At 47.4% G+C, this 13,014-nt stretch overlaps 2 protein-coding genes and 1 non-coding gene across 3 annotated transcripts in view; all 3 read right to left on the bottom strand.

Moving 5' to 3' along the window:
• LRP3 (LDL receptor related protein 3) overlaps positions 1 to 1,562 on the bottom strand; it is a 66,157-nt gene extending 64,595 nt beyond the window's left edge. The window contains exon 1 of the mRNA XM_037878164.2: positions 976 to 1,562. The gene's annotated coding sequence lies outside the window, so the exon portion shown is untranslated. The remainder of the gene's footprint in view (positions 1 to 975) is intronic.
• Positions 1,563 to 3,233: 1,671 nt separating this feature from the next.
• TRNAT-AGU lies at positions 3,234 to 3,307 on the bottom strand. Its single transcript has one exon. It is a non-coding gene; the product is annotated as a tRNA-Thr (tRNA).
• A 4,342-nt stretch (positions 3,308 to 7,649) lies between these two features.
• The window catches only part of WDR88 (WD repeat domain 88), a 33,068-nt gene continuing 27,703 nt past the window's right edge, over positions 7,650 to 13,014 (bottom strand). The window contains exons 9-11 of the mRNA XM_027821144.3: positions 10,480 to 10,548; positions 9,927 to 10,019; positions 7,650 to 8,973 (exon numbers count right to left, since the gene is read on the bottom strand). Coding sequence (XP_027676945.2) covers positions 8,836 to 8,973; positions 9,927 to 10,019; positions 10,480 to 10,548 — 300 coding nt within the window. The 3' untranslated portion in view covers positions 7,650 to 8,835. The remainder of the gene's footprint in view (positions 8,974 to 9,926; positions 10,020 to 10,479; positions 10,549 to 13,014) is intronic.

The raw sequence follows: 13,014 nt of genomic DNA, 5'->3' as shown, positions 1-13,014 counted from the left end.
AAAACTGAAATTGCCAACAGCAACACAAACATACAACACCACAACTTATTTAACATTAAACATGGACTAGACACTCTAAGCCTTTACAGTAAATACGTATGATTGTCCTTCAATTTGATTCAAACTAACACGCACTTTAGCTATCTCTAAAGCACTTGTTTAAACATTCTAAAATATTGATTAAACCTACTATGAGAAGATACTTTTCAAAATATAAAAATAACCAATTACTTGGTATAACTTCAATTACAGCAACATGGGTCAACTCAATATTCTATAGGACAAGATTAATGGTGATAGGCATTGTAAGTCTGTTGTTAAATAAACTGCCTAGTAGAAAACACCATATTGAAATATTATTAAATCCCGACTATTAATCATCCTCAGGTTGGCAATGACCCAGAGTAATATATAACATGCACCATAAATAATAAGTAACCACTTTCTATCCATTACCCGTTTGATGTAAAATTGATGCATTTAATAATACATGCTGCTTTGAAATTACTGAAATGGCAATAAACAAAGAAAACCCTGTTAACTCATTTAGACAACCTCTGGCCTCATTAAAGGCAAACTGGAAAGCAGCGTAGAGAGGTAACTTTTCTTTCTGTCCTTTTTTTCTGAACCTTGCTCTTCCGCTCAAAAGAGAAGCTTAGTATCTCTTGTTCAAACAATTAGAGAAGTACTGAGTTCAGGACATATAAAACACATCAGCTAAATTTAATATGCTAAAATGTCCTTTTTATTTGACAAAAAAAAGGGATCATATCATACTCTCTAAACTTGTCAACTTCTTAAGGTACAGTTTGGTTATAGATACTTAGGATGGTTAAAATAAGCCCACTGGTACAAACCAGTAAATACTGAAGAACCTCCACTGCTGACTTTCTGCTAGTGAATGCATTAGCTCGTTCTCCTGCAAAGGATGGAGCTATTGGTGGGACAAGAGCTTCCCAGAAAGCAGCTACCTACCAGCCTGAGCACGTTGGCAGCTGGAGCATCCATCTTCTGACTACAGTTGTGTATGTTCAGCAGTAGCTGGATCTCCTCTCTAGTGTAATCAGTCTTGTGAGGACTCTGTAGAGCCCACCCCAAGGAGAGAAGCTGGAAAAGCAGAAGCCCCAGCAGCGTGGGGAAAGACTTCATCTCGTGTATTGGGGCTACCTGCTTCTGCCTGGTGTGAAGGGAGGGCAGGGCAGGCAGTGGTCAGGGCAGGGCACTGTAAGAACTGACCATGCAGCTTGCAGGGCAGGGTGCCAAGCTTTACGGGTGTAAGGCAAGCAACAGATCGGTCAGGGTGCCCAGCACTGTGGGTGCAGAGCAGTGAAGAGAGCACAGGGCAAAGAGCGCAGGGAAGGATGGGGGGTTGCAGGACAGGACACCAGGTACAGTTGAAGGTATGAAACACGGAGGTCACTGGGCGTGGAGGCAGGGCAGTGTGTCAGGCCGTCTGGGTACAGCAGGCACTAGACACCGGGTGCCGCAGCGCAGCAGGCGGGTGGCAGGGAGGGGACAGGCACTACACGGGGCGCAGTGCAGCATGGGGCAGGGCACTACGCGGGGCGGGGCGCAGCGCAGCAGGGGGCAGGGCACTACGTGGGGCGCAGTGCAGCACGGGGCAGGGCACTACGCGGGGCGGGGCGCGGCACAGCGGGGGGCAGGGCACTATGCGGGGCGCAGCGCAGCAGGGGGGCAGGGCACTACGCGGGGCGGGGCGCAGTGCAACACGGGGCAGGGCACTACGTGGGGCGGGGCGCGGCGCAGCAGGGGGCAGGGCACTACGTGGGGCGCAGCGCAGCGGGGGGCAGGGCACTATGCGGGGCGCAGCGCAGCAGGGGGGCAGGGCACTACGCGGGGCGGGGCGCAGCGCAGCAGGGGGCAGGGCACTACGGGGGGCGCAGCTCAGCGGGGGGCAGGGCACTATGCGGGGCGCAGCGCAGCAGGGGGGCAGGGCACTACGCGGGGCGGGGCGCAGCGCAGCAGGGGGCAGGGCACTACGTGGGGCGCAGTGCAGCACAGGGCAGGGCACTACGCGGGGTGGGGCGCGGCGCAGCAGGGGGCAGGGCACTACGTGGGGCGCAGCAGGGGGCCGGGGCAGGAGCAGGGCACTACGGGGGGCGCAGCTCAGCGGGGGGCAGGGCACTATGCGGGGCGCAGTGCAGCAGGGCACTATGCGGGGCGCAGCGCAGCAGGGCGGTTGGGGCAGGGCACTACGCGGGGCGCAGCGCAGCGGGGGACAGGGCACTACGCGGGGCGCAGCGCAGCAGGGGGGCAGGGGCTGGAGCAGGGCACTACGCGGGGCAGGGGCAGGGCACTACGTGGAGCGCAGCGCAGCGGGGGGGCAGGGCACTACGCGGGGCGCAGCGCAGCAGGGGGGTAGGGGCAGGGTACTACGCGGGGCGCAGAGGGACGGGTCAGGGGCAGGGCACTACGTGGAGCGCAGCGCAGCAGGGGGGGAGCAGGGCACTACGCGGGACGCAGCGCAGCGGGGGGCAGGGGCAGGGCACTATGCGGGGCGCAGCGCAGCAGGGGGGCAGGGGCTGGAGCAGGGCACAACGTGGAGCGCAGCGCAGCGGGGGGGAGCAAGGCACTACGCGAGGCGCAGCGCAGCAGGGGGGTAGGGGCAGGGCACTACGCGGGGCGGGGCAGGGGCAGGGCACTACGTGGAGCGCAGCGCAGCGGGGGGGAGCAGGGCACTACGCGGGGCACAGCGCAGCAGGGGGGTAGGGGCAGGGCACTACGCGGGGCAGGGGCAGGGCACTACGTGGAGCGCAGCGCAGCGGGGGGGCAGGAGCAGGGCACTACGCGGGGCACAGCGCAGCAGGGGGAGGGGGGCAGGGGCAGGGCACTACGCGGGGCGCAGCGCAGCAGGGGGCAGGGGCAGGGCACTACGCGGGGCGCAGCGCAGCAGGGGGGCGGGGGCAGGGGCAGGGCACTAAGCGGGGCGCAGCGCAGCAGGCAGGGGCCAAGCACTGTAGGGCTCTGGGAAGCGGCGCAGGGGCCGCGGAGGGCTCTCGGGGCGGGGGCGGGGTGCCCGGGATCATGGCTGCGGGCAGGGCGGCCGCTGGCTCCGGAAGGGGAAGGGGGAGATCCGGCTCCATTGGCGGCGGCGGCTCCTGCTGAAGCTGAACTGCTGGCAGCGGCGGCTCGGCTACGAGTCCCCGCCCTGGGGGACAAGCAGGGAGCGGAGATAAAAATAACCCGGGGCAAAACGGGAGCCCAGCCCGCGCAGGCACCGCTGGGATTCGAACCCAGGATCTCCTGTTTACTAGACAGGCGCTTTAACCAACTAAGCCACGGCGCCGGCTACTCCTCTGGGCGGCGAGGCGGCCCTATCCATGGCGCGGCAGCCACTCTCCGCACACAAAGGGAGGTGGGTGCTGGGACCGCGTGGGGCCGGGGTGCAAGCGACACCCCCAATACTCCTAGCGGTGCTGCGAGCCCGCTGCACAATACAGCGCTCGCTCCCATTCCCCGCGCCTCAGCGGCACCCCGAACAGCGCGGGGGGTGGGGGCCTCCCGCTGCTCTCAGCCCCTCTCCTGGCCTGGCAGAGGCACCCACCCCAACCCTCAAAGAGCCGGGCAGCAGCGTCGCAGACCTCGGGCCGGCCTGGGTTCCGTGGGGCTGTCCGGCTTTGACCTGCACCCTCCAGCCCGTGGCCTGGCTGAACCAGAACATTTCCCACCTTCAGGGCCGGGCGGTTGAGGAGAGGAGACAAAAGGGGTAGTTGTCCTGGGCCTCCCCACGTGCCAGGTGGCAACGCCACACAAAACCGAGTGGTGCTGGGACCTGGCGCACAGTGTCACGGTGCCAGTCCGGCTTGGTCTGGCTGCCCCCCATCTCTGGAGCAGCAGCCGGACCAAATTTGAGCGGCGTTGCGACCCCATGTGCTAAGTCTCCCTGCCAATCAAACCTGGGCTGGCCAGCAGCACCCCATCTCTCTCTCTCGGGGCAGACTGGCCAAACCTGCGGGGCATGGCGTACCACTTTAGCCGCTGGAGAGGGTGGGAGGTATGCCGAGCCCATAGCGCTGCCAGCCCAAACCCCGGCATCGATGCAGCACGGTTGCTGGAAGAATGCTTCCCTTGACCGAGACCGTCGCTTGGAGAACTGGTGTTCCAGCAGTGACAGAAAAGCCCTTCTGTCACTGGAGACTGCATCTACGCTTAGGGTTGCCAGGTGTCCGGTTTTTGACTGGAACATCCGGTCGGATAGGGGACCCTGGCAGCTCCGGTCAGCACCGATAAAAGTCCGGTTGATGCAGGGCTTGCAGGGTCCCTACCCGGTTCTGTGCGACTCCCAGGAAGCAGCCGGTGTAGTACTGGCATGTCCCTCTGGCTCCTACATGTAGGGGTGGCACTCGAGACGGGGGCAGTGTGCAGAGTCCCCATGGCCCCCACCCCATGCCTAGGAGCTGGAGGGACATGCCAGCCACTTCCTAGCAGCCACCTGAGGTAAGCACCACCCAGAGCTCGCACCCCTCACCCCCTCCTGCACCCCAACTCCCTGCTCCAGCCCCGAGCCCCCTCACACACCCAAACTCCCTCCCAGAACCCGCACCCCAACCCCAACCCTCCCGCACACCAAACCCCTTGGCCCCAGACCAGTGAAAGTGAGTGAGTGAGGGTGGAGGAGAGCAAGTGACGGAGGGAGGGGGGATGGAGTGAGCAGAGACAGGGCCTCAGAAAGGGGCAGGGCAGAGGTAGGGCCTCGGAGAAGGGGTGGGGCAAAGGTGTTCAGTTTTCAGCAATTAGAAAGTTGGCAACCCTATCTATGCTACACGGATATAACAGCATAGCTATGGAGCCAGTCTCACAATAGGAGGTTGGCAGGTTGCAGACATAGGCTATGTCTACACTACCGTGATAAATCAACCTACACTATGCAACTCCAACTACGTGAATAACGTAGCTGGAGTCAACGTACCTTAGGTTGAGTTACCGCAGGGTCTACAACACGGGAGGTCAACGGGAGATTTACTTTACTCTTCTCATCTGGGGTAGAGTACAGGGGTCGACTAGACCCGCTCAGTCGACCACCGTGGACCAATCTTAGAGCATCAATCCCCGCTGTAGTGTAGACCTGTCCATACATGCACCTCACAGAGGGCTCATCTACACTACCGCGCAGGGTCAATCTAAGATACGCAATTTCAGCTACATGAATAGCGTAGCTGAAGTTGACGTACTTAGATCTACTTACCGCGGTGTCTTCACTGTGGTAAATCGACAGCTGACGCTCTCCTGTCGACTCTGCTTGCGCTTCTTGTTCTGGTGGAATACCAGAGTCGACGGGAGAGTGCTCAGTGGTCGATTTATCGCGTCTATACTAGTTACGATAAATCGACCCCTGCTGGATCGATTGCTGCCCAGGTTGTGTAGACAAGCCCTGAGATACACAAGACGCATATAATTTAAATTTTTTTTTTCTAATTTAGATCCAGGTCTGGTAAGCCCTCCACATAAAGAATGTCCACAGACATCAGTGGGAATTCCTCTCTTAGGGAGCCTTTACACTGTTAGCTTCTTGGGGCAAATGCTCTGTTTCATGCTATGCCAAGCAAACTGATGACTTTAAAAATAGAAATAACAGCTGTCAAGGTTCCTTCCGCACTCTGAACTCTAGGGTACAGATGTGGGGACCTGCATGAAAGACCCCCTAAGCTTATTCTTACCAGCTTAGGTTAAAAGCTGCCACCACCAAAGTGTTACACAAAGAACAGGGGAAGTGCCCACTTGGAAATGTCTCCCCCCCCCCCGCCCAAAATATCCCCCCAAGCACTACACCCCCTTTCCTGGGGAAGGCTTGATAAAAATCATCATTACTTTGCATAGGTGAACACAGACCCAAACGCTTGGATCTTAAGAACAATGAAAAAAGCAATCAGGTTCTTAAAAGAAGAATTTTAATTAAAGAAAAAGTAAAAGAATCACCTCTGTAAAATCAGGATGGTAAATGCCTTACAGGATAATCAGATTCAAAACATAGAGAATCCCTCTAGGCAAAACCTTAAGTTACAAAAAGACACAAAAACAGGAATATACATTCCATTCAGCACAGCTTATTTTATCAGCCATTGAAACAAAACAGAATCTAACGCATATCTAACTAGATTGCTTACTAACTCTTTACAGGAGTTCTGACCTGCATTCCTGCTGTGGTCCCAGCAAAAGCATCACACACAGACTGAGAGGACCCTTTGTTTCCCCCCTCCTCCCCCCAGGCTTTGAAAGTATCTTGTCTCCTCATTGGTCATTTTGGTCAGGTGCCAGCAAGGTTATCTTAGCTTCTTAACCCTTTACAGGTGAAAGGGTTTTTCCTCTGGCCAGGAGGGATTTAAAGGTGTTTACCCTTCCCTTTATATTTATGACAACAGCTATTGAATCTGTGGCTCCAGTCCTGCAATCAGATCTGTAGGGGTTACAGGGATCCTCCTGTTATGGAGCTGATTACAGAATTGGGTATAATTACAGTTTCCTCACCAGTAAAGCCAGGGATCACTTTGCCAATTTCCCAGGAATTCAAGGGTCATACTTAGAACCAACTCATGGCTATGTCAGTATGCCTTTCCTTCTTCTATAGCAGACCCACAAGAGCAGCCATAATTACCTGCAGAGAAGTGCAAAAACATAGGAAGTCCGGCAGCAGCGCAGATGGTGCTACTAGCTTAAAAGGGACACAGCAGATAGTTTTGGGGAGTTCTTGAGCCTTTATTCATCAAACAAGTTTGTTAGGTAACTCTTGAATGCCCTACCTTATAAATCAGGCCCAAACTAAGCTATATATTCCCAAGCACTTAACTGGTTTAAATGGTCTATGACAGGGGTTCTCAACCTTTTTCTTTCTGAAGTCCCCCCCCACCCCGCCGACCATGCTATAAAAATTCCACTGAGGCACCTGGCATTGGGCACTATCAGAAGACAGGATACTGGGCTAGATGGACCTTTGGTCTGATCCAGTGTGGCCGTTCTTATGGTCTTATGTTCACTGCCCACCTGTATTACAACAACTGTTTTTCTGCATATAAAAGCCAGGGCCAGCATTAGGGGGTAGCAAGCAGGGTAATTCCCCGGGGTCCCATGCACTGGGGCCCCTGCGAAGCTACATTGCTCAGGCTTCGGCTTTCTGCCCTAGGCCCCCACAAGTCTAATGCTGGCCCTGCTTGGCAGACCCCCCTGAAACCTGCTCACAGCCCCCCAGGGGACCCCGGAACCCTGGTTGAGAACCACTGGTCTATGATATAGTTGTAGAATTTCCTGTTCTCTCTATTCTTTGTCTTGGTCTATCAAATTGATTCTGTCAAATAAGCAGTAAAATACAAACTGATTTAATAAGACTTATGTTTCCGACAGCAAAGTATCAGTTTGACTTGTCTTTATTAATTTGGGAAATAAAAGACCCTTTCAAAAGAAAATTTCCAACCTATTCATCTCTGAATGTCACACTATTTATACACAAAAATAACCCTCTATAGAGTAATTAGTTTTGCTCCCTCAATGGAAAATCTTAGCGCTTTGATTTTTTCAGCTAAATGGGACAGGAAGAGCAAATAAAGGACATTCCTAATTCAAATATTATAAGAATATTATTTAATTAAACTGAGATTATTTTCAAACATGCAGAAATTAGTTCAGTATTATTATTCATATTTAAGGGTAATTATTCCAACAATAAGACAGGCACATTTTATGTATTCTGCAAAAATAATTCCAGCACCATACAAACTGCATTTTTTCAACTTTTTACTGCAAACCAATGATATTTAATTAAGAGGAAAAAGAGGACAGTGTCTTGGGATATGTTACAACTTGTCACCTCATGTTTTATTCAAAGCAGTAAATCTGGATAAAACATATTATTTCTTAAAAAATCATTTTCTTTTCACCTTGGAGTCAAGTGCAACTGTAGCTACCGAGGCTACACAATTCACATGGCTTAAAAAAGAAAGAAAGACCCATAATAGAGTTCCATTTATTTCATAGCTTAACTACATTCCAGACTACTACATATCCAGGTACAATACATTTTTTCTCCTTATAAATCCCTTTTAAAATAATATAATCTGCTGAAACATGTTTTTGATGAATGAGGCCCCCACACCTTGAAACACTAATCTCATATTAATTGACATCCTCACATAGCTGGTGAAGAGGTATAGACTTTTAGGGACAAATCCTGAGCAGTGCTGGAGTTGAGGGTGCTGGCAGGATTGGGTCCTGAATATATGGGACTAGTTTGGCATATGTCATGTCAAACACAAATAATAACATATTCTTGTGATTGAAAGTTCCTAGAAACATTTTATAAGGGATGTTGGAAGCAAGATAATACAAACCTCATGGTCCAAATGCCCTCTCCACATTCAAATTTCAAAACCCTTTAGCATTTTCAGTTGATGCAAATGTTTTTCATATTTCCAGTATACTCCACTGCATAGTAAAAAAAGATGGTTTTATTCTACACAATTTAAGGACAACTGTCAGCAAATTACTTAGTCACATATTCTCTTTGTTACAACCACCTTTATTAAGTGTGCTCACTTAAAGGAGATGGATGTAATTTTATTTTCTTGTACAATATGAATAGATTTAAAATCTTAGGACTTGATCCGGTCATCTGTTACAAGGTGAAACTCAGTATGTATATTGCACATGTGTACAATGAATAAGCAAATTTTTTTTAACATAGATGTTACTGTATGGCACAGAAGTATGGAGGACGTCCTTGGCTCTGTATGTACATGCAATATAATATACTGATAATCACAATTAGGTATAGGCATATGCTTAAAAACTCAAATGTATTTGCACAAATAGTCTGTTGGGAAGAATTTAGAGATCAGGCGCTACAATGGGTGGTAATGGCAAAATATTTCTCGAAGGAGAAGCCAGTCGACAGAATACACACTTGGTTACCGCTTCAGAGTCATCACACTGTAGGAGTGAGAAAGGTTTTTCACATTCTTCACACTGATATAAATGTAACATTAAAAAACAACAAAAAGGATGTTAGTTAATCATATGTGCCAGACATGAATTATCTTACAACTGATGCTCAACTATAAATATGCAACCCTGATTTTCAGAGGTGCTGAGCACTTGTAGCTCTTATTAGCTTCAAATGGTGCAGTGTGTGCTCAATACTCTTGAAAAATCAGACCCATTCAGTCATTGTGCAGGAAGCTTTCCTAAACTTACTAGTATCTTTTTGTAGTTTGTGATATTGCCTTAGCAAATTTATTATTATTAGTTTATACAGCACTGGAGGTGTGATGGGTTTTACAAAACAAATAAAGATGGGGTTCCTTTCCCAATCTCACACGGCTTAGAACAAATTGTTAATTGGAATTAAAACTGAATTGTCATCAAAATTTCTCTTTTTCCCCCTCCTCTTAACCTCTGGTAGTGATTTCATACCTTTTCTCTTCCTTCTTTTGTAAACTTAGTGTTTGTTTTGTTTATTGGGGCGTCATAAATGTCCATGAGTACATGAATACCACTGCCTGAGGCCAGCAGTATTGCTAAATATGCAGCCAATCACACTACTAAGCATCAGGTTTGGAAGCCAAAGGATTTTTTTATTTAAAAAAAAATTAATTTGGTTTACTATTGTTTCTAAAAATACAATGGCATCTGTACATGGACTTCTGCATCCTTACCAAATACTTTTTAAAAAAAAACAAAGAAAAGCATTGATGCATCTGTTTTAAAATTCCTTACTCTTCTCCCTCCCCCACTCACATATAAATAATTACATGAATTTTGTGAACAGAAGACAAAAATAAGGTAAATCAATGTTTGAACCCAGCAATCTTGTTGACAATGTCCTTTCAGCCATTCATATTTTGGTTTTGAACAGAGTGAGGTGTAACTTGGAGACTATAAGGGCAGACCCATCTGCTGTAACTCCACATAATGCTTACTTGAACTATTTTTGAGCCTCTTGTATTTCTGGTTTCTATTGCCGCAGGAACATGATCAGCCTTTTCAATGTTCCATAACCTCAAAGTAGCATCCTAAAAGTCAGAAACAACAATTAGGACATGTATTTATATGTTATCACTGGTCAAGCACCGTAGCAAGCTACAGTATTTGTCCAATGGATAAAGGCCTCATCAGTTGCACAAAGCACAAATAACTCTACTTATAAGCCAGGAAAATTTCTTGGATAAGAGATGGGCATTATTTTTAAAACTGTCATTACTTTGAAAACAAATAATTGTTTTACTCACCACAGATATTTAGTAATCTTAGAAACTGAGTTTATGGGTCACACCAAACATATACACCTACATATAAAGTTCCTTTTGATATTTTCTGTAATTGCTTTTCAACTGATCGTAAAACTACAAATGAAAGACTGTCTGGGTCAACTGTTACATTAAATTATAATTTTTCTAAAACAAATATTGAAATACACAGTGAAATCTGTTTCCAAATTAGCTTCCTATACCACATCTGTAAGTTAGTTGTTACCTTTGAGGAAGAAAGGATCCATTTCTTGTTGTTGCTAATTGCAACGTCCATCACCCAGTCTCCATGGCCCTGGAGCAAAGCAAATTGTAACTTTATTACTTTTATAATAAAATAAATAGCTGTCTTCACCACAAATCCATTCGGGCAGCCCTTCCTACATTAAGCAAAATCTCTGTGCATGCTCACTCATCCCTGGTCAGAAGAACAGCTGCTATCAGGTTAATCTTTTTCTGCATATACTTGACACTGCCTGATCTGCTATCTGTGGTTTGTGTAACAGCAGCATCTCAGTTAGAATTGTAGTTCTGGAGGGTGCAGTGCTGGCAGCCAGTGTGGTAGATATTTTTAGTTCCAGTCCTCCTTGTGTGTGTGTGATTGTTTGTGTGTTTTCCTTTCTACATTTTTAAATAATTTAGTGAAATATATATAGAGAAAGAGGGAGGGAAGAAGACCGGGAAAGAGTTGTTTTCTAGTGTACACAGTGTAGAGCAATTTGAAGATGTGGATCAGGTGACAAGAAGGGGGAGAGCTTTGAGGGCAGCCACCAGCCCTTCCCCACTTCAAGGGAAGGGAGATGATTCAGAAGGCAGGTAGTTGCATTGGGTGGGCTGGGCCTTCTTGCTGCTGCACAGCTGATCACTGAGCATGCATGGAGATTTGTGAGAGCACCATTAGGTCTCCTACCACAAGAAGAGAATCAAGCTAAAACCAAAAATGAAGAAGTAACCCACACAGTGAATTTATTAAAAAATTAATAGAATTAATGAGAAAACTCCTAGAGTTCAAAAAATGATGTTTTTCATTTTGATAGACAAACTTCACATATGAAAAGTATGCATTAACGTTTATCAAAAAGAAACGCATTAATATTTTCTAAAATACAGGGAGAAAGGCAAAGACGTATTTAATAGGATATATGGCAAATTTGCCATTTTAGAGTCATGTATTTCTTTGATGCAATCCTTTTCATTTACAAAGCATGTCCACAAAGTCCTAGTTTCCCTGAACACAGTGGTATCAGACAACAGGAGGCAGTTTCTTTGCTCAGAGTTCAAAGCTTCTTTTCAGCTTGCACTCTGCCCAATAAACTTCTTCTTCTTGCTTTCTTTCCCAGCCACATTTCCAGGGCTTCTCTTGCTGTTCGCTTGGCTTTTTGGCTGCTTCTCTCTGCTTGCTTCTGCCCACAGATGTGCACATCTCCATCAAACAATACCCAGAGACCCACACTTCTCCCACATACCCTCCTCCCACGTAGCTCGGTTCCTGACTAGCCTTGCATGTGACCTGTGTTTTGGGGTGGTTCTCCTATCGTTTCAACTATCTTACTCCAAAAAGGAGCTTAACTGCTCCTTACATTTATCCTGAATGAATGGCAGCTATCGCACTCACCAGCTTCAATGAATTTTTACCCAACATCCATCAAACCAATATTATGGCCCAACTTTATGCATATTGTGGCCGAACTTTACAAAATTATATGTAAAATTACTATTATTGTGCATACAGTCAAAGTAACTGCATGTGTAAATAATATAAGCATGTTACACACACAAATTTGAAAAGATGGGATTAAAAGTATGCCAGAGGTACAAAAAAATAGCCTTATTGTCAACACCACTAATATTCTAAATTCACTGCTAGGATCTACTGAAAGGTTTTAAAACCTACATGCATTGGACACTAATATCAGATACCTAAATCACATTGGAAGTGACTGACTTATTGAATCATACTCTTCTAGAGCATAACAGTATCTTCCATATCAAAAGCAGTCTGTCCTCGTGGCGATGACAATCGGTGCTCTCAAGATCTCTTCCACACCCAGTCACTTGCAACAAGCATAATTCTTATTTTAGATTCTGGGTTCAAAGTGAGTTCTTTAAAACCAAAGAGTCAGTTCTAAGTGAGAGTAACAAAGAGTGGGACTGAAGAAACAAAATTCTGAAGGTAAATATTTTAGCTAAATGTCTTTTTCAGCAATGAAGGTATTTCACTGATGTTTTTGGCTTCAGAATTTTATTCAGATTTATAATATTGATCTTTTCTCATTTACAGTTCCAAAGTGGGAACCCAAGTACAAGGAGGGCACCTGTAAGTTTCAGTCACTATCTCTGAGTCCTTTTGAAAATGATACAGCTAACCATTCAAAATAAAACCTTAAACTCAGTTCTTGCACCAGCCAGCCAGCAAACTGCAGGGACCAGAGCAACAGATACCCTGAATCTCTCTGCCCTCTCACAGTAACTGTGCAGCTACTGTATTCTGTACTTGCTACAGGCAATGAGTGTGTTTCTTTGGTAGTCAATGTACAGCACATGGCAGCAGACCAATCTTAACGTCACCGAAACTGAATTAAGGACACCATGTCAGAGCATGAAATTAAGAGCTGTACTCTTAAAAGGTAAAATCCATCATGTCCACAGTTAATATCTGATCATTTCAAGTCAATAATAAAATTTTAATGGTACATTTTGGAGGGCCTTTGAAAATTTGTACCATAAAGTCCTAAACTTACTAGCTCCTATGTACCATAAT

The sequence above is a fragment of the Chelonia mydas genome, chromosome 12 (assembly GCF_015237465.2).
Source record: "Chelonia mydas isolate rCheMyd1 chromosome 12, rCheMyd1.pri.v2, whole genome shotgun sequence".
NCBI lineage: Eukaryota > Metazoa > Chordata > Testudines > Cheloniidae > Chelonia > Chelonia mydas.
Note: the sequence above shows the minus strand (reverse complement) of the source record. Positions and strands in the feature narration are given on the sequence as shown.